Source organism: Pan paniscus, chromosome 6 (assembly GCF_029289425.2).
Source record: "Pan paniscus chromosome 6, NHGRI_mPanPan1-v2.0_pri, whole genome shotgun sequence".
NCBI classification, from domain to species: domain Eukaryota; kingdom Metazoa; phylum Chordata; class Mammalia; order Primates; family Hominidae; genus Pan; species Pan paniscus.
The window spans coordinates 43722865-43745000 of NC_073255.2; the positions used below are offsets into that span (position 1 = coordinate 43722865).

At 40.0% G+C, this 22136-nt stretch overlaps 1 protein-coding gene across 4 annotated transcripts in view; it reads right to left on the reverse strand.

The window, feature by feature from the left end:
* VPS41 (VPS41 subunit of HOPS complex) overlaps window positions 1–22136 on the reverse strand; it is a 208104-nt gene that overhangs the window by 168135 nt on the left and 17833 nt on the right. Inside the window, exons 1-2 of one of the 4 annotated variants that reach the window (XM_003812224.5) lie at window positions 19509–19586; window positions 8452–8490 (exon numbers count right to left, since the gene is read on the reverse strand). In XM_003812224.5, the coding sequence (XP_003812272.2) occupies window positions 8452–8490; window positions 19509–19529 (60 nt within the window). In that variant the 5' untranslated portion in view covers window positions 19530–19586. Of the gene's footprint in view, window positions 1–8451; window positions 8491–18226; window positions 18289–19508; window positions 19587–22136 lie in introns of those variants that run through there. The other 3 variants (XM_063606211.1, XM_055115865.1, XM_034963959.2) reach the window with 3 other exon arrangements.

A 22136-nucleotide genomic window follows, 5' to 3' on the forward strand; every position in this document is an offset into this window, starting at 1 on the left:
AGTGGCTAATAGGAGTTCTCCATACAGAAAGGAACAGTAGAAGATAGAAGATAACAGAAAAAAAGGCTTAGAACTTCAAAAAGGAGAAGAGAACACAGAGATGAGTGAAAACAGGGGTAAATATAATAGATTATTCTTATATGAGTTTCTTAAATGACATTTGATAGTTGAAGCCAAAAAATACAATACCAACTGATGTGGTGCTCAAAGTACATAAAGTAAATATTTAAACAATTGCACTTAAAAAGCAAGATATTTAAACAATTGCACTTAAAAAGCAAGGAGGGTAAAGGAACTAAATGGAAGTAAGGTTTCTACACTTCACTAGAAGTGGCAAACTGTTGTGGACACCAGTAAACTGTGATAAGTTATGTATATATATTTCAATACCTAGAGCAACCACTAGGAAATTATACAAAGGAACTAAAAAATATTATAAATTAAGATGGAATCCTAAAACATGTTCAAGTAACGCACAGGAAAGAAAGGAAAGAGAAACAAGAGAAATGAAAAACAGAGGACACAAACAGAAAACCAAAAAATGGCAGACTTAAGCCTTAACATATCATTACTTTAAATGTGAGTGGTCTACCTACAACTAGTTAAAAGACTGGCAGAGCACCAAAAAAAGCCCATTTCCAAATGTTACGCTCTATATGGTTCTATGCATATAGTATGTATAAAATGACAAAATTATACAGATGGAGAACAGATTAGTAGTTGCCAGGAGTTGGATGTGCGGCAAGGAGTGGCTGTGACCAAAAAAAGATAGCACAGGGAACCTTGTGATGAAACTGTCCTGTATTTTCACTGCAGTGGAGTGGTGGTTACATGAATCTTCACATGATAAAACTGCACAGAACTAAGTACACACAAACTCATGCACACACAGAAATGAATGCATGTAATACGGGTGAAATCCAAATAAGGTCTGTGCCTTGTATCAATATCAATTTCCTGGCGTGATATTGTACTAGAGTTACGTAAGATGTTACCCTTTGGAAAGCGGGTGAAGGATATTCAGAATATCTTTGCGTTTTTCCTTTTTTTTTTTTTTCTTTTAGAGATAGGGTCTTGCTCTGCTGTCCAGTCTGGAGTGCAGTGGCATAATCATGGCTCAATGCAGCCTCAACCTCCTGGGCTGAAGTGATCCTCCCACCTCAGCCTCCCAAGTAACCATGTCTACAGGCAAGCTCCATCATGCCTAGTCAATTTTTAAATTTTTTGTAGAGACGGGGTCTCACTGTGTTGCCCCAGCTGGTCTCAAACTCCTGGCCTCAAGTGATCCTCCCGCCTTGACCTCCCACCTCTGTGTTATTTCTTAACTACATGTGAATATACGGTTATTTCAAAATGACCTTTTTTAAAATTTAATATCTCAAGGAAAAAAAGTGTAGTAGAATAAAAAACAATTTTGGCTTTATATTAACAGAAAATCTTGAATACAATAAAATTGGCTAAGAAATAAACCAAATCTTTCCCCTAACTCCCTTGTTAGAGAGTTTGAGATGGGGAAGGAAAGACATACCATTTCATTCTGGGTTCCATAGCTCTGCAACCCAAACATCAATACAGAAGACACCTATAATATGTATAAAGATGAATATGTTTTGCTAAAAAAAAGTTATTTTGCTAAGTATATAAGTTATGCATATTATAGAAAATTTAGAAAATGAAGGCAGATAATGATAGTAAATAAAATTAAAAAGCACATGTCCCAGTGATAATATGGCCTTGTATGCTTTTCCTTTGTTTATATATGGATTTTGTGGGGTAGAGAGAAACCAGTATATATCCTAAATCGGGAATCAGCAAACTACAACCTGCAGACCAAATCCAGCCAGGCATCTGTTTTTGTACAGCCCATAAACTAAGCATGATGTTTACACTTTTACACAGTTACATACATGGCAGATACACACATAATATCTGCCATATTGCCTCTGTCTGCAAAGCTTTTAAATATTTACTACCTAGAACTTTACAGAAAACGCCTGTCGACTCCTGTTCTTAATGGCATTTTTATAAAAAGCTTTTTAAATATAAAGATAACATGAAAAAGGACATATGAATATTTTCTTTACTTAAAAATTAATGCCATTAATCAAGTTAGTGGCAGAATAACAATCCATTATATGGGTTATATGACTAAACCTTTATTAATCAATTCATTTCTGGATATTTAGCCTGTTTCCAAATTTTTGTATTATACAAAGCAAATGAATGCTCTCATAGCTAAATTTCTAAATATAGAAATGAGTATTTTTAAGGAGGTCTCATAGCTAACATTATTTCATAAATATTTTTATAATTGTTTTGTAAATAAACAGCATTATATATTTTGAGGTATAACAGGAACTTTATTAAACAATTAATATTATATATAAATTAACTATTCTCTATTCTCTAGAATAGAAAGCAATTCTGAAATTGGTATATTTTCCTACAAGTTGAACAAATCGAAATCTGTAATATTACCCAAAAATCTCATTATTATACATAGAGAAAATTCCAAAGATTTTTTTTTTTAATCCTGTCAAATTCTATAAAGGTACATAGAGGAAGAGTTTGGCCTAAAATCAGAGAGTCACAAGGAAGTTAAAGGCAGTATAACTAGAGGTTGGAGCCTCGGAGTCAAACTACGGGATCCAAATGCATTTACCAACTGGGTAGCCTTGCAAAGTTACCGAAAACTTGAAGTCTGTGTTTTTATCTGTAAACCGGAAGTGATCATCATGGCCAAGTCACAGGGCAGATTAAGATACCTAAAGAGCATACCAAAGTGCCCAGCACTGTTTTCTATACTAAATAACTGTTCATTTTTGTAATGATCATCATTATCAGGGTAGACTTCTCACACGATACTTGTTCCATTACATCTTTGCTCCAAAGGGGGCTCAGACCTGCCTCTAACAAGCAGTAACTTGTAGGACTTAAAAAATAAAATTCCAGAAATTAATTTGATTATTTGCTTTTGTTTGAAAATATATTTAATACGGAAGCATATTATTTGTTTCAGCTTGAACAAGGCCATATAAAAGAGGTCACCAATGGATTACAAAGAACCACTTTAAAGAAAAGAATAATCTAAACATAAAAAATCAATCTTTAGGTTCAGAATTCAGGATTAGAACATCTTTTTCCTCTCACTGTTTATACTGGACTCATTTTACTGTAACAAAGTTGAACTAGACACTGGAATCTTCCTGACTCCCCATCTGGCTCATCTCTTCCACACTATCCTATATTTCCTATTGACTGGACTCAAGAAGCATTTCCTTGGAGTCAGTTCCTCTTTGTCTTCTGCTACTGCCTTGCCCAGGCCTCTACACTCCTCCTATCTCTTATGGGGACTTCCATGAGAACCACGCAAATGGTCTTCCTGCTATCCTCTCTCCTTCCAGTTCATCTGTCACCAACCCCTTCCCTACTCTCAACAATCAAACTTTTGGGTGGCTCCCCGATGGCCGCAGAATCAAGTCCACACTTCCTGGTTTAATACATTAGGAGCTTCACAACCGCACCAATTTCCTTCACCAGCCTCACTGCCCCACCCTTCTACACTACAGCCACATTGAGTGCCTCATGGGTGGCTAAACACACATACATACTCTTGCATGACTCAGTCTCTGCACATACATTCCCTCCTTCCCAAAGACTCCCAGCTTCGCTGCCCAGACTCACCTCCCAAGATTCTAGGCAGACTTACTCTTGAAGACTCCAACTGAAGCCACTCCTGACCATTCATCCACTCCTCTGTGCTCCCACCTCACTCTGCTACCATTTACACAAGAGCAATCATCCCTAAGTATTGAAAAGATCTTAGTGCTTCAAAATAGGAGTGAAATCCTTTTGAAGATAATGTACTTCTTTGTTATGCTCTTCAAAAATAAAACACCATCTAAGAAGTAGTCTGGCTCATAATATCAAGATGAAATAAACAGTACACTGCATATTTTTCAAAACATCCAAGCTGGAAGGACCAGTTTAGTTAGTCTCAAAATTTTGCCACAACCAATTATTACTGTAAATGCAGGACCCTTAACTATGTAGCCTATTAAATGACATACTTAACTATCTTGGTTGTAACATGATTTTGCATTTCTACTTTAACTGCAAAATATATTAAAATTCTTAAAGTTTTAAATATTGACATGTACACCACTTTCCTTTACATTAATAATACTAACTGAACAATTTCATTTCATTTGGTTGTAGTTTTCAAGAGTAATGAAAAACATATGGCCAGTTTTTGGTAGACAATATTCTTTTCCCAAACATATATTAAAATAAGACCTTCAGATAAATTTAAAAGTCTTACTGATATAATATAAAAGCACAGTTTACATGAAATGCAACATTTCATAAAATGATATATAAATTGTTATATGGTTGAAAACACTACACATTATTCTTTATGGAAATGGAAATTATCCTAGCACTTGAATAAGGAAAAGGTAGAAATATATAAGGAAAATGCCTGTCCTTCAAAAAAAGTTTAACAGTTACAAAACACGAGAAGAGATGATAGAGAACAAAGAGAAATGGATGAAGGAGGAATCTCTGGCGGACTGAGTGGTGTCTCAAAATATCGCTCCTGGAACTGGAAAGTGATTCAAACTGAGTAAAAAAACTCCAAAGTCTTCAAAGGCTCAACTGCAAATAGGCTTACTATACTTACAAGGCCTAAACCTGGTCTATCAACATCCTGACTACTTTGCTGGTCCATAAACTCAGTAGAATCAGTAATATCTAGCAGAGTAACTGTTTTCATAGAGCTAGAGGCGGTGGGGGGCACGGAGGCCAGGGTTGGGGGGAAGTGGGGGAGGAATCTCTCTAAGCCCTCAGGTTGAAGCACCAAGCTGGAAAATGAGCCACCATGACAATATCTAAAATATAAACTGAAGGTCATTAATATTTAGCAAGTGCTTCCCATGTGCTAGGCTCTATACAAGATGCTTTATGAACATTAATCGTATCTAATCTTCACAGCAACCATACAAGGCAAGCAACAAGACCCATTTTTCACAAAAGGAAACTGAAGAATACAGGAGGTAAGTGCTATGCCCAGGTCATACAAAAAGCACAAGGTATGGCCATGATACAAATGAGGGTCCACCTCCAGTTCTTTAGCACTATCCCAAGCAGTAGGCACTGGAGGCTAGATAGCAAGAAAATGGAAAGAGCCCAGAGTTGGAACCCCTTTCTCCTACTCATCAGCTGTAGGACATTAGACAATCAAGCCACATTTGGGTCTCACTTTCCTCAATCTTAAAATAACTACCTTTTCCTTCCATTTCTCTCCTCAGTTTGGCCAAGTCTCATTCCCTAACTTCCTAGTTTCTTTGTCCATTTCTAATATAGTTTTTAAATATCTGATTTAAGGTACTTTACTGTGGCCAGGCACGGTGGCTCACGCCTATAATCCCAACACTTTGGGAGGCTGAGGCAGGCAGATCACTTGAGGCCAGGAGTTTGACACCTGCTTGGCCAACATGGCAAAACCCCGTCTCTACTAAAAATACAAAAGTGAACTGGGCGTGTTGGTGCACACCTGTAATCACAGCTACTCAGGAGCCTGAAGCATGAGAATCGCTTGAACCTGGGAGGTGGAGGTTGCAGTGAGCCGAGATCGTGCCACTGCACTCCAGCCTGGGTGACAAAGCAAGACTTTGTCTAAAAAAAATAAAAATAAAAAAATAAAAAAAACAAACCACGTTAAGGTAGTTTATTGTATCTGCAAATGCTTGTTTATAGACATTCAACTCATGATGGAGTGTTATGTTATTGTTTTCTGCTACTGAAACCTCTGATTCTGACTTTCTATTTTCTTCCTATAGTAGCTTTTTATGGATGTTACTTGTCATTTCAATTCATTTTTAAATGTCTTGGATTTTCCTGGATAGCAGTAATAGATGCTACTAGGGAAGAAGGGGTGAAGCATCTGTGTGGTTTACCAGGTTTCTGCATTTTCTTTTCTAGGAGGCATCTTTTTTTGGTGAGTAGGTAAGTCTCCTGATCTGATGATGTTCTTTGTTTCTGGGCACCCTTAATTTCCTCTGCTTTGTCCTTTTCTTTCACTGCCAAGCCGCTAAGGACGCCTCCCCCATCTCTGCCAAAAGCAGCACCATCCAACTCTTGTCACCTAAAGCCCTACATACTTTCAAGCTCCTTTCTTTAAATTCTCGAAATCCACCAAGTCTCACATCTGTTCTCAGATTTCCCCACTAAGAATGGGGCCCCCTTCTCACTAAGATGATTTTTATGTGCATTCTGCCTCGGCTGGGTCTCAGCTGTACTCTCTTTATTTCTACCCAGTCTCCATCTGATGACTGTCAGCTCCAGCGTCAACTCCAGAGCCGACTCTGCTGGCTTTGGATGTTTATTTTCCCACTTGCACTGAAGTTTGTATTACTCCCCATTTGCTAATTATACTAGAGGCCTAGATTGTGTGTGCTTTTATTTACTCTTTGTTGAGCTGTTTAGTATTTGGAGCATGTGTGGAAAGATTTAGATTTAGGTGGCTGCCAACACCCTCCTCACCTGTAAAATGAAATTCCTGAACAGAGTTCCAGCACTGTCTGATTCTGTACCAATGATTCTAAGAACACTGAAATCTTAGTTAACTAGAGATTTCCAAAATAAGGTAACCTAAAATGCTTTTCAATACTGTATGAGAAATTAACAAATATACCCTATCTATAAGCAAACTCAGAAATGCCTTACCAGAAGCCCCACAGTAATGGAAATCCTTATTAATGAAAATGTTAGAAACCATGACTACACAATGACATAATACATAACAAGCTTGTCCAACCCATGGCCCGCAGGCCACATATGGCCTAGGATGGCTTTGAATGCAGCCCAACACAAATTCATAAACTTTCTTAAAACACTGTTTGATTTTCTGCTGCAATTTTTTTTAGCTCATCAGCTATTGTTAGTGTATTTTATGTGTGGCCCAAGACAATTCTTCTTCCAATGTGACCCGGGGAGCCAAAAGATTGGACATCCCTGATATATAAGCTGTTCTCTAGAGAAATATGCATAAGTCCAACTTTTCCCTGGAAAAGCAACAAAATTCACATAAGCTTATGCAGTATCAACCCAAATGTAATAGATTATCATGGCTAGAGTCATATCAGTGTGTATTTCCAGCAGGTTATCACAGATACATTTTCATTCCTCTGAGCGAAATGAAATATTAAAAGGAAAAATGTACTTCTTATGAGTCCATCTATAAAACTGATAAGCCAATTACATTATGCTTAGGCCGGGTGCAGTGACTCATGCCTATAATCCCAGCACTTTGGGAGGCCAAGGCAGGCGGATCACCTGAGGTCAAGAGTTTGAGAGCAGCCTGGCCAACATGGTGAAACCCTGTCTCTACTAAAAGTACAAAAATTATCTGGGCGTGGTGGTGGGTGCCTGTAATCCCAGCTACTCGGGAGGCTGAGGCTGGAGAATCACTTGAACCCAGGAGATAGAGGTTATAGTGAGCCCAGATTGCACCATTGCACTCTAGCCTAGGTGACAAGAGTGAAACTCTGTCTCAAAAAAAAAAAAAATTTATATTATGCTTAAACATTTCTTATGCAGACTTGAAAATAAATTTTTTAAAAACTCCTTCCTTATATATTATTCTCCTTAAGAAACTATCTTTATCACAATACCCTAACAACTTTTAAGGTAGCTCCCTTTTTAAGAAGAAAACTCCAGGCCAGGCGCAGTGGCTCACGCCTGTAATCCCAGCACTTTGGGAGGCAGAGGCGGGTGGATCACAAGGTCAGGAGATCAAGACCATCCTGGCTAACACGGTGAAACCCTGCCTCTACTAAAAATACAAAAAATTAGCCAGGCGTGGTGGCGGGCGCCTGCAGTCCCAGCTACTCAGGAGGCTGAGGCAGGAGAATGGTGTGAACCTGGGAGGCGGAGCCTGCAGTGAGCCGAGATGGAGCTACTACACTCCAGCCTGGGCAACAGAGCGAGACTCTGTCTCAAAAAAAAAAAAAAAAAGCAGCAGCAAACTCCAATTTCAATGATTCAAAAATTATACCAATAAACATGTCACATTCATTAAAAGAACAAATAAAGAATAAACATCATAAAACCTACAGTGGCTATTTTTAAAAAGCAGGTGAGGGGGATGTTAAAGTGTTGAGATAAATTTCTAAAACTTTGTATCAATTTTCCAACTGCCAACATGTTTCAAGTTAAAATATTGTTTCAGATGAAAACTTTTTGTTCCTTTTCTTGTTTATTTTTTAAGCTAATCCATTTAATCTTTTTTAAGATATCTGGCATATTAAAAGCTCTTCCCCAAGGCCTAGTTACCTATCGCCCTGCTTTACACCCTCAGCCCCTGGGAATGTTGTATTTAGCAAAGAAGCGCAACTCAAGAGAACAACGTGGTGAGCTACAAATCCGAGGGCTCCTGAGTCACCACCTTACCTCAGACTCATCTGTAGATTCTTCAAGGGACCCAGTTTCCTATAAAGCATACAAAAAGAAAATGGTCAGAAGAGATGATAAAAGAATAATCATTTGCAAGGGGAAAGAGTCCTCATGTTCCTACCACCACACATCTGCCCTTTTTGGAAGAGAATCTACAACTATACTTTAGAGGACCACATGCTCTGACTTTCACATGTCTCCTGCAACTTCTCCACACCCTGGCAGGCAGATCCTGCTGCTCTCCCTCAAAGAGTTAACAGGTAAACAAATTACCCCAGGAACTTGTCATCTGAGGGCCTGGAAGACTCTCTCCCTTGTTAATAATGGAAACCCATCTGGCAAAGCAGCCCACTAATCTCGGAAGGGAAGAGGAAACTGCCATCTCATGTTATCTACAAGCCAATTTTTATACTGAAAAGTTCTTGTGCTATTAATTATTATGCTATTAATCTGGTTGAGTTAAAATGACTGTCTTGCTAAAATAGCTTTTTAAAAGAATCTCCTACAGTGGTACCTATCAGACCCTGTGTAAACAAGCTGTATAATTTACATGCACTCTTTAAACCATTACCACTAAGACAAATTCTGCCATTTAACACAGTTTCCCTCTCGCTAGACAATGAATCTTGCTGCTCTGAAGGAAACAAAGCAAAAAGGGAAAAATTGACTTGATCCTGCTAATCTCTCACCTGTCCAGTGAAAGAGAGAATCTGCTGATGCCATGCATCCTCAAAGAGGTCAGCAAAATGAAGATTTACTTAACGTACTTATAGATATCAATAGCAATAAAAGGTTACAACTAATATGCTGACACTGAATGTAAGCACTTTACAACAATCCATGAGATAAACAAAGAACAAGAAAAAATGGGGCAAGGACATTTTAGATATAACTAATATATTTTCAAGAAAAAAATGAACATTTTAAGGAAGATCAATGCATATATTACTCAATACAAGTTGGACAGCAGGATAAATGTAAATCTAGTGTTTAAAATCATTTTAATTTCATTCATCAAAAATTAGCAAGAGCCTGAGAGGTGGCAGGCACCTTCCAAAGTACAGCCTGGAGGACAACACAGTCCTTGCCTTCAAAGGCCATGGGTAAAATGGGGATATGTTCCTTGTAATTAAGAATTTTATTATACTTGTATCATTAACCACAATGAATATTAGAATCTCCTCTGTAACTCAATGCAGCCTGTTTAGCTTAATGTCAATCCAAGTCTCATAAAGTTCTTATTCATTTGAAGCTACAATAATCCACAGTAACATTTTTGTTCTTAGCACTACATAAAAAAACCAATTATTCCACTACATGATAGCTGTCCAGAGAGTTAATGACATGTATCATGTTCCATCTTCTAAAATGTTTCTCCTCTGTACTCACCATCACAGTTCCTGGTTTTAGTCCTCTTACTGTACTGATCCTTCTCTTGTGGACATAGTCCACTTTAACATTAACAATCACTATTCTGACTTCTTTACTGAACATCTATTATAAACTGCTCATTATGTTCCATTCACCACCCACAACATTATAAACTTTCCTAACACCACTGGGGTTGGAAGAGTGAGGCTTGGAGGTTGAGTTTAATGACTTCTAACATCCTTTCCATCTCTGTGAGTCGCTGAATATTATGTTATTAGCATCAGCAATACAAGGCTTTGGTAACTATGCCAATAAACCACACTTAAGATTCCTATTTCCTGTAGGTACAATTCTAAAAAGACACTTGAGTACTCTCTCAGGAAAATCACATTAAACCTAAGGAAATTTTTTTTCCTCATATAGAATCCACTCAAGTATGCACATGAGGTAAATGGGTGAATACCCCATTTATGTTCTTCATTAAAACAAAAACATCTGGGCTGGGCACAGTGGCTCACGCCCGTAATCCCAGCATTTTGGGAGGCCGAGGCAGGTGGATCACCTGAGGTAAGGAGTTCAAGACCAGACTGGCCAACATGGTGAAACCTCATCTCTAGAAAAAATGAAAAGAAAATTAGCTAGGTGTGGTGGCATGACCTGTAGTCCCAGCTACTTGGGAGGACCACTTGAACCGGGAAGAATCACTTGAGCCCAGCAGGTCAAGGCTGCAGTGAGCTGTGATCGCATCACTGCGTTCCAGCCGGAGGAACAGAGTAAGACACTGTCTCGATTAAAACAAAACAAAACAAAACAAAACAAAATTATCTTAAGTGAAACAACTCAGAAACAGTCAAATATGCATGTTCTTACTTATAAGTAGAAGCTAAATAATGTGTACACGTGGACAAAGAGTAGAGAATGGCAGACCACGGAGACTGGGAAGGGTAGATGATGAGAAAATTATTTAATGGATACAATATATATTATTCAGGTCATAGTGACACTAAAATCCCAGAGTTCACCACTATGCAATATATGTAACAAAATTGCACCTGTACCCCTTAAATGTATGTAAATTAAAAAAGAAAAAACAGAAGTCTCCAACCAGCAATTTCAATCCAAAAACTCAAAATCAAATTACACTCTTTCTCCACACCAGAAAGCATGCAGTGCCAGAATTTGACACCGTGAGGCAGGAAGATCTGAGACCTGAATCTTCAGGGAAAACTGGGCTCTGAGAGTAGCTTCTTTGGCTATGGAATTGAGGGAGAACATTTACTCTAGGAAACTCTGAGACTTGCCTTCAGCACCACTACGAACATCTCACACAGACAGATCTCAAAAAAAACTTGTTTCCACAATCCTACCAAAGCAATGCATAAGTGATGTCAAGACTTAGGCTGGTCTGTTATTTCTTAGCTTCATTCATTCATCAAGCCCTCTAATTAATATGCTAGAGAGAGAAAGGCAAAGAAGACATAAAGTAAATGTCCTCATTAAGAAATCCAAGAAGGCTGAACTTTGAGAAAGGTAACAATTTGAGAATGAGTCAGTGGTTTTCAAACTTTTTTTTAGCTTCACACTCTCATTTAAAGAATCTAACTTCAAATCCTGAAATGTAAGTTATAAATTATGCTGTTTTCAAAGTGAAATAAGCAAGACACAAAAGGACAAATATTGCACGATTCCACTTATATAACACAGAAGTAAAACAGAGGTTACCAAAGGCAGAGGGAGGATGTAGTGGCGAGTTACTGTTAAATGGGTACAGAGTTTCAGTTTGTGATGATTAAAAGTTCTAGAGAGGCACAGTGGTTGTCTTAGTACATTTGTGTTGCTCTAAAGGAATACCTAACTAAGGCTGGTTAATTTATAAAGAAAAGAGCGTTATTTGGCTCACGGTTCTGCAGTCTGTACCAGAAGCACGGCACCAGCATCTGCTTCTGATGAGGGCCTCAGGCTGCTTCTACTCATGGCAGTAGGTTGAAGGGTAGCTGGCATATGCAGAGATCACATGGCAAGACAGGAAGCAAAAGAGGGCAATGGGGAGGTGCCAGGCTCTTTTTAACAACCAGCTCTCGTGGGAACTAATAGAAAGAGAACTCACTATTTCAAGGATGGGACCAAGCCATCGTGAGAAATCTGCCCCCATGACCCAAACACCTCCCACCTCTAATACTGGGGGACATGAGATTTTAGGTGGACAAACATCACAACTACAGCAGTGGTGATGGTTACACAACAATGTGAGTGTATTTAATGCCACTGAATCATACACTTAAAAATGGTTAAGGTGGGGGTGGCTCACACCTGTAATCCCAGCACTTTGGGAGGCTAAGGCAAGAGGATTGCTTAAGGCCAGGGAATTTGAGACCAGTGTGGGCAACACAGAAAGATCCTGTCTCTACAAAAAAAAAGTTTTCAACTTTTTTAATGGTTAAAATGGTAATTTTATGCTATGTATATTTTACTATAATAAAGTGCTGTTGATCAAAGCAAAAGTGATAGGCTGGAAGATACCCAGTGACACAAATGTCTATCTGAGCCAATTCTGGGTAACAGATTGACAGCTAAACTCAGAAACATTTCACTTTACTTTTCTTTTGCAAACCAATCCCTTAAGCCCAATCCCCTACCCAAACAGCTTTACCTAATGATTTCTGTGCCTTGACATGTGGCCTCTCTAATATACTCATCACCTGCCATCAGGATTATCTTCCCAAAGCACAGACCAGATGGCCACTGCCCTCCTCAAACAACCCTCAGTAGTGCCCCAGCCTGAAAAATAGCTTTCAGATTCCCCAGCAAAGTAGTCAAAGTCCTTCCCAGTCTGGCCCCCAACAGACCTTTAGCCTCACTCCCCACTCTCTCCACAAACCTGTGACCCTCCAGCCACACTGGAGGACCCCTCGCCGAGATATTGCTTATATCTCTATGCCATAAGTGGCAAATCAGTGGCCTGGGGTCTGGATATGGCCTGCAGGTGTTTTGTTTGGCCTAGGTGGTGTTTTTAAAAAAGATTCCATATAAATACCTGTCCTCCTGACTGTATGTCTACATAGGATCCACACTTCCACATACCATCAGTTGCAGCTGAGCGGTTACACCCAGGACAGAATGCACTCCGCCACCCCCACCACTCCCAATTTCTGACACCAAGGCACGCCTGCTCATGTGCACCACCCCCTGCCTGCCTGAGTTCGTGCTGCCTGCTCTGCACTTTCCTCATGTCACTCCCTCCATTTAGAAGGCCCCTGGCCCCATCCTGCACTCATCCTGATGGAATGCTCTACAGGCTCAGTGGGTCTCTCAGGGATACCCGAGGGAGAGGTTGCCAGGCACTCAGCCTGAGGACCTTCACTCTTCAATATCAGAGCTTGGTTTTTACGTTTCTTCCCATACCCCTCAGCTAGCACCTAATATTAACTGCCTTGTCCTACAAGTTCTCATTTTAAATATGCTGTGGATAAACCCAAAGGCTTTGCCTTCTTTGTCTCCCAGTATCCTACTGGAAAAACATGTTGCTGGTGATGATGATGAGACAAGCTGCCAACCTAAAACAAGATTCTTCCTCCTCCATATGTTGCCTTTCCCTTATGAGCAATACCAAGCATATTTTCTCCAGACTCATGTCTGAATTATTAGCTTATGAACTGTAGGACAGTTACAGAAAGGGAACTGCAGGAAGGTAGCACCTTCCAACAAATGCAGCAATTCCAACAATTCCTTGGGCTCCTAGAAGACTTCTCTCATACAGGCTTTCAACCAGCCCCCATCCCTAATCCTCCCATCAGCACAGAACCCTATGACAATGGCCTGGGAGAAGGCTTGGCCCAGCTGGCCTCAGAGGTCAGGAGTGGTGAAAAGGAAGACTGTCAGCCCAGGACAGAGAGGATCCAGGACTTGCCTGGGTTGTGAAGTCCTCAGAATTGTAAGTGCCCACATACTGTTGGGGAAGAAAAACAGAATTTGGGGGAGAAATGGTAGCCTGGGGCCTGAGGAAGGCCACTCCAAACTTTGCAGGAGGGCTCACCTGGCTCTGTGTTGCAGGAAAAAAAAGAGCAGAGACCAGGCTCCAAGAAATCATCTATCTCCATCTATGCCTGGAGGTACATGTGAACACTCACTGAGGTACTGCCACCTTCTCTGTCTTCCCAACAAACTATGTGCCCTAGCTGAGCATAATGAGAAAGAGAGTTCTGATATAGGCACTGTCTGATATAGGCACAGGAAGGAGGAAATATTTTGTGTGGTATGTATGTGATATCCCTGTTGTCACAGAGCTTCAATTTCAAAAACCTCAAAGGAGTTGTGGCCAGCTTTAGACACTCAGGGACTAGGCTGGTTGAGTAGTAAAGATGAGGACTCAGGTTACCAAGCCCATTCAGCCTACTGGGCTCAGCTACTGCACTCATCTTATTCTGCAAATGAAGAAAAATCTTGACGTGTGCCCCAGCGTGGAAAAGAGGGCAAACTTGGTAACCCGGTGACCCAGTCCCAAATCTGCCTTTGCATGAGAATCATCAAAACTCAGTTTGGGGAATTAGCTAATACCCACTAACACACTCCATCTGCACAGATTCTGATTCAGTAAGTTTAAAATAAGAGCCTGGAATCACAAGCGGTTTTTAACAAAAACAAAAACAAAAAAAACATAAGGAGGCCCAGGCATCAAGAAGAAACAAAGGCAACAGGGGACTGCACAGCCATGAATGGGAAGTAGCATGAGACACAGAAGCCCCTGATCTGATGAGTGTCCTCTCTCCAAGGTGTTAATGTGGGCGCGGCGGAGGCTACTAATAATCAGCTAGTGAAGCGGCCTCTAGCCGACCGATTCAGGTGAAGATAAGTGGAAAAACTAACAAAGCAATCCGCTAGTCCAGCAAAACTAATTTGTGACTACATTTTAGTTACATGATGGGAAAGAGTGCACCCTCTAAAATCTGTCTGATTCTATACTTTTAAAACTTCTTGTTTGGGTTTTGTTTTTCCTTTAGTTAGTAGTAACGCTGCCTTTAAAATATCCATCTTAGCCAAACTGTAAGAAAAGAGAATTGTGCATACGTAAGCCAAGTCCAGGTTTCGATGATTAACCTCTGTCTTATTTATACGACCATTTCAACCTAGCCACTTTAACATACTTTATATTCACAAAAGTTTTAACATACTTCATACTCACAAAAGTTTTAGAGAGTAAAATTCCCAGTTATAGGCAAGAAAATCGAAGCACTCAAATTTGTATTGATTTGATTTTTATTGTAACATAATCACATGGGGATATACATGACAAATATGACATCTAATAATCCGTAAGTGATCTACAATAAGGACAGAATTCCCCTAATTTCTAAAATGCAGAAGGAGAATTCAAAGTAGAAACTCTCCTACTTGATTAAGAAATAGATGGTCTAATCGTGGAAATACTTTAATGGACCAGGGTCCAGGTTGGTTGACTAGGAAGATCAAAGGGTACCTGGGGAGCAGGCAAGAGTAAAGAAAGTATAGAATGTAACCTACATTATAGTATAGATGTAATCCACATTACATCTGAATTAATAACTTTAAAAAGGTGCAAGTAAAATAATTTCACGCAAATCCTACTAGTTTACAATTTGACAATTTGAAATGCTATTTTCCCCCTAATAAATTCATTTAAACACTTTACTAAACACTTAGTACCTATAAAGCACTAGCCCTGTGGAAGATACAGACATGAGTAAGTTCTTGTTCTTATTCTTGAGGACTCAGCAATCTCTAGGAGAGATAAGACAAATACACAAACAACCAGACTTCAAGCAGAATGTTATTCATAAGAAAGATATGGACAAATACTCTTGGGCATCTGTGAATATGAAGGTCAACTATAAATCGTTTTGGAGCTAAGAAAAACTGCTGGTTAGAAGATTTCCAGGCAGAATGCAGGGTATTCGTTTTTTCTGTAAACTATAAAATATATATGTAGTTACTTTTGACAACTACCTTTACCATATTAGGCAAAAGCAAGAATTTCCCAATGACTTATAAAAAAATTTTCATTCATACCTAAAAAGTGGTTTTAGTTTCAGATCCTCTGAGCTGTTTTATACCACAATAACTCAGTGCAGATGTCACTATTTTGGTTCTTCTGAAAATAAATGGGGAGGGGAGCAATCACCAAAGAAACAACACTCACGAAAGATAATGTGGAGACGTTTAGTTTTGTGTTGCTAATCCTGGAGATTACTGGCATTTATGATACATGATATCAAGAAAAAAATGTACGCCAAGTTTTCTAAAAAGTTCAATAGAACAGTTATTTTATCCATTTTTGGGGTTTTTGTTGTTGTTGTTGTTTGTTTTTGAGATGGAGTCTCCCTCTTGTCACCCAGGCTGGAGTGCAATGGCACAATCTCGGCTCACTGCAACCTCTGCCTCCTGGGTTCAAGTGATTCTCCTGCCTCAGCCTCCCGAGTAGCTGGGATTACAGGCGCCCACCACCATGCCTGACTAATTTTTTTGTATTTTTAGTAGTGACGGGGTTTCACCATGTTGGCCCGTCTGGTCTCGAACTCCTGACCTCAGGTGATCCACCCGCCTCAGCCTCCCGAAGTGCTGGGATTACAGGCATGAGCCACCGCACGCAGCCCTATTTTCTCCATTTTTATACACTTTTAGCTTTAAAAAAATGGTATAATAAAGCCCTACTACCGTCATCAGCTTTCAATGGCTTCCTACTGTGAAATGCAAAAACCAATCAGAGAAAAGCCTAACCATTTTTAATCTATAAAGGATAAGATTAGGTACAATTACTTACTTTCTTTTAAAAAAAAGAACTGAACAATTTGTGAATGTTTGTGTCTTTCAGCCATTTACAACAGACTGCTGGGGTTTTTTTGTTTGTTTTTCATTTTTTTTTTAAACAGGGTCTTGCTCTGTTGCCCAGACTGAAGTGCAGTGGCACAATCATGGCTCACTGCTGCCCCGACCCTCTTGACTCAAGCAATCCTCCCACCTCAGCCTCCCGAGTAGCTGGGACTACACACCACCATGCCTGGCTAATTTCTGTAATTTTTGTAGAGATAGGGTTTTGCTATGTTGCCCAGGCTCGTCTCGAACTCCTGGGCTCAAACAATCACCCCACCTTGGCCTCCCAAAGTGCTGGGATTACAGGTATGGGCCATTGTGCCTGGTCCACGACTAGTCTTTTTAAGATACTGACACCATTGGACAGGAGAATGCCCACTCCAACTACATATTGGCTGTTAAAGCATCAAAGTGGAATGGTGGCTTGAGGGAAAATCATTAAAATGAAAAGGGCTAATTCTACTTCATAAAGTAAAAAAACTATTTAGATTTAGGTTCTTACATATATTTTTAAAAGGTAGGGTATTCTAGTGAAAAGTCATGAGCTACGGAGACAGAGGACTGGAGATTTATTATATTATAGATATAAGCCTGAGCACGTTACTCAAGTTGCCTGAATTTCGATTTGTTTATCAGTAAAAGTCAATCATTTAACACAAATTTATTAAGTAACGAGCAATATTCTAGGTATTGGACATACAGCAGTGAACAAATCCTTGGCATGATGTTCCAAGCTCTGTGGTAAGAGGTACACAGAAATATACAGAGAAAAAAAAAACAAATTTTATAATACAGTATGTCAAACAGTGATGCACATTATAGAAAAAAATAATGCAGGAAGGTTTCAAAGCATGGTCAGGGAAGGTCACAATGAAAAAGAACACTTGGACAAAGACATGAAGGAAATGAGGAAGCCTGTAAATATCAGGGTTCCTCAAAAAGGAACAGCATGAGCAAAGAGGCCCTGAGATAGGAACCTGCCTGGCTTTTTGAAGACTAAGAGAGTCAGTACAGCTGATGCAGAGTCACAGAAGGGAAGGAGAGTAGTTGGAAAAACGAGGTCAAGAAAAGGTGGCTAAGGGCAGCTGGGTCAAGGTCCTGTGGGACAACCAGGCTACCGTAATGGCTGTGGCTTTTCCTCTGAATAAGATTAGAAGCCCCTGGAAAGTCTAGAATATCAGAGGTGTTTCACCCATGTATGAGAGTAAACATTTACCTCATAGAATTCTTTTGGGAAGACCAAATGCAATATGGAAGGGTTTTTAAAACTAGAAAATAATGTACAAATGTGAAACATTATTATATCCCTAATTTTGTATGTGTCATTTTTATATCAGACAACTTTGTCAAATTCTTCTTCTGCACTAAACAGTGGTAAATATTTCATAGGTTTTTTTCAAGGGGAGAAAAAACAATGGTTTTTCTAGGAGCAACTCTCTCCATTTCTATTCCACTATATCTAAGAACATATGAAACTCAGTTTTTTGCTTTCAAATCAAACCATAAAACAAACATTTCAACATGAAATAAAGATGCACAATGTGAAAAACAATCTCACCCTTATTCAAAGGAGCGATGGCAGTCATGAAATGATATGTTCTTAATGAGTGCTTTCCTTTGAACTGCTGGAATGGAAATGGGAGGCTCTAGTGTTAGATAAGAGACTTTGTTATCTTGTTATCACAAGGACCAGCCAAACCAAATGTCTACCTAGTCAAACGTCTCAATTATTGGCATATATAAAATATATACAGAACAAATTTTCACTATGAAGTAAAAACAAATGAAGTATGTTGAAAATAGTAAAAATTATTGAACTAGGTAAATGTCTCTTACGATACTAAACAGCCCATGATCAAGTCACTGTTTAGAGACAATGACTGCAACTGACAGCCCTGTTAACTTGTGAGGAAAAACAGTATCCAACTGAAATAACACTGGAAATGGAAACTTAAGTTATCTCCCCCAAGTTCTAGCCTCTTTTTTGGTCTGCTTCTCTTTTTTGTCTTTTTTATTTTACTTCGTCATTTCATAAAATGTGTGATTACCACTACTGCTATATGAAAATAATTCATATTCCCATCACTAATTTCTACCCTAAACTTCAGTGCCACGTTGCCAGTTGTTGACTGGATACTACCAGCAACAAATAATCCCATTTAATTTTTACTAAGCCCAACAGTTTTAAGCACTCTAACTTTGTGTATAAACTCCTCTCTCCATCTTAAACCACCCTCTGAGGACGGCCTTATTATTACCCCCATCTCACACTGGAAAGTTAAATAAGTAGCTCAAAGTAGCACATTGAGTAAGAAAAGGAACCAGCACTTGGACCCCAGGAATTTTTGCTCCAGAACGGATGCATTTAATCCCTGCTGCACCGCAACAGTGCTCCAGTTCTGTACCTAACTCCAATAGATACAAAACAAAACTCATCGTCTACTCTCTCCTAGTTCTTATTGTCCTACTTCAAGTGGAAAGCAACTTAAATTTCAGTCACCCGGCCTCTCTTCCTCCTCCCACAGGCAGTCAGTCCCTGGGGTAGCCGGGCCTGCCTTCATGCCAAAATTTCCCTGGGCAAAGGCCACAGGGATGGGGCCCGAGGAAAGGCAGCCCGAACGCGGGGGTGTGTCAGAGCGCTTTCCCTAGGTGCCCTCCCGGGGCTGGCATCCTCTCTGCTCTCCGAAACCAACTTTCGCCATCCCACCCCGCCCTGCCGCGGACCTGCCTTGCGCTCTTCCAGCAGCTCCGCACCTCCACCCACTCCACTCCACCCTCCCCAAACAGCCCACCCTAGTCTCTATATCCCTGTGCCCTCAACTACCAACTGCACCCTTTACCTGCTCCTCTGCTTCCGCCATGGCGCCACGGGAGAGTCACCTGACAGACCCGGAAATGAGAGGAAACCACACACTTGGCCCAGGGCCTTCTGGGAAATGTAGTTTTAGCTTCATCTGAGCCTGGAAATCTCTTCTAGGGGACGGACCTGCTAGGGTTCATTTCTGCTGCCAATTCTCCAAACTCAATGGAATTCTGCTTTGAAGGATGTGAACATAACCATTGCTAATACTATAGCTTATTTTATTGTTGTTCTTGTTTCTCTAGTTATTCTAGTGTTTATTAAGCACTTACTATGTCATGCCCTGGGTTTATAGCTTTGCATAAATTATCTCATTTAATCCTCACAGCAATTCCTACTATCATCCCCATTTATAGGGGAGAATACCGTAGCTCAGAGGTCATGCAGCTAGTAAGAGGCAGAACTAGTAATAGAATTCAGCCCTGCCTGATGCCAAAGTCTCTGTGATTGCCAAATGCTGCTTACTCTAAAAGTGTTCTTGTCCTTTTTTCTCTCTCTTTTTTAAGTATATTCAGTGAATATAAAGCAGTCTTTGCAGTGGAGAGTCAGAGGAAATTTATACGCCAACAAATAATATCATTATTTTTGCTTGCTACTTTGTCTTCTCCTGTCATATGAACATTGATTTTTAAAAAATCTCTGTTGTTTAATAAATTAATTGTTAAACTTTTGTTGAGGATATTCAATAGGTAAATGTTCAAGTGAAGACACAATATGAAGTTGTCCTTGGTCAAAATCTGCACAACTACTGTATTACTTCCAGCCTTCAGAATGACTGATTCCTTCTCCATGTTTCTGAACATTATGAATTCTGTTTCCTAATCCTCAGGAATCTGCAGCACCTTGTCCAAAGACAGACATTTTAAAATTTCCATTCACTGGAGTAGCTGGTGACCAGCAGAGGGCATCGCAAATGGCGGCATGTGGTGATTGCCTCAGTACCTTTTTTGACTCCCTGTGCCTCATTGACTCTGACCCAGTAGGAAGTCATGGACTCAGTACTCTGTCTGTAGCTTGCTCAACTCATGATTCCTCAATGGCCCAGAAGCCAAGGTGACATCATCTCTGAGACACCTGTCTTCTCCCCAGGGCCTAAACAGCCTTACCTCCATCTTCTTCCTCCAAGCCTTGCTGGGGTTCCTCTTCCAGTGGGCTAATCACTCAGCCGACAGGATAGACCACCCTGAGGCATTTAAATGTCTATAAGCAGCCAGGTGCAGTGGCTTTCACCTGTAATCCCAGCACTTTGGGAGGCCAAGGCAGTCAGATTTCATGAGCTCAAGAGTTTGAGACCATCCTGGACAACATGGCAAAACCCTGTCTCTACAAAAAGTACCAAAAATTGGCCGGGCATAATGGTGTGCGCCTGTAGTTCCAGCTACTCAGGAGGCTGAGGTGGGGGTTAAGGCTGCAGTGAGCATTGATGGTGCCACTGCACTCCAGCCTGGGCAACAGAGTGAGACCCTATCTGAAAAAAAAGAAAAAAGAAAAAAGAAATCCATAAGCAAGCACCCAATGCCCTAAGTATAAACCTAGGGCAAGTATAAACCTAACCCAAGAGTTTCTAAAATCTCTTGCAAAGCAGCCCAGGGCCAAACATTGCTCATGATGAACTCCAGATCCCAGAAAAACTTTAATACAGACCAAAGAGACTGTGGAAGCCCTCAGTCGAGTATCCACGGGAAAGAGAAATAAAATGAGCTCTTCTACTTTTCTGACTTTCCTCACAAACTGCAATTTTCTCTTTTCCGTTATGAGTGACAGCCACCCATAAACCTCTAGGACTACAGCCTCTCCAACTGGGCAATCTCCTCTTCTATGCTGAATGGATGAGATTGGGATGAAGAAGGAAAATAAGGGATTATTACTACTGTCTTAACCACAAGGTCATTTTTGTTTTATGGTTCCATTTTATTTTGGTGAGAAGTCAAGCAGCCCAAGCAAGCAAAGCTGAAGGCCATCCACTCTGGGCCTTCCTGGCCTTTCTACTTTTCTGGAATGAGAATGTTTATTCTCTTTCTCAAGAAGGGTGTTATGGGTCTTATTAAAGATATAGCCAGACTTTATAGATTTTTCTCTGCTCATTTAACCGTAGAAACTCTAAATTCCCCAAGTTTGTTCCGCATTCAGTATACTCTCTTGATTACAATAAAGTATTATGAGCCTCTTTCCTTGTGGAGAGACTGGAAAAGTGAAGAGACACAGGTATGGAAAGGTGAATTAGAGGAAGAAACCTACTATGAACTAGCAGGTTCGTGCTGGGACAGTGGACAGGATGAAATTCACATGTGACCTCCAAATCCCATTTGCTCATGTGAAGTGAGAGTTTGAGGCTCTCTTATCTAGGTGGTCTTGTATTCTCCAACTACTCTAAGTGTAGTCCAAAGACTACCTGAGAGCTTGTTAGAAATGAAGAATTTGGGGCCCTTTGAGAGATGTATTTAACCACAATCTGGATTTTAATAGTATCCCTCAGTCATATGCATATACTTTAAAGTTTGAGGAGTAGTCAGCCTAACAGTCACTGATTCTGTGTCAAATCACCTGCTTTTTTTCTTGCACATGATCAGTCCACCCTCTCCCAACTTCAAGATACGGAGGTAAAGGG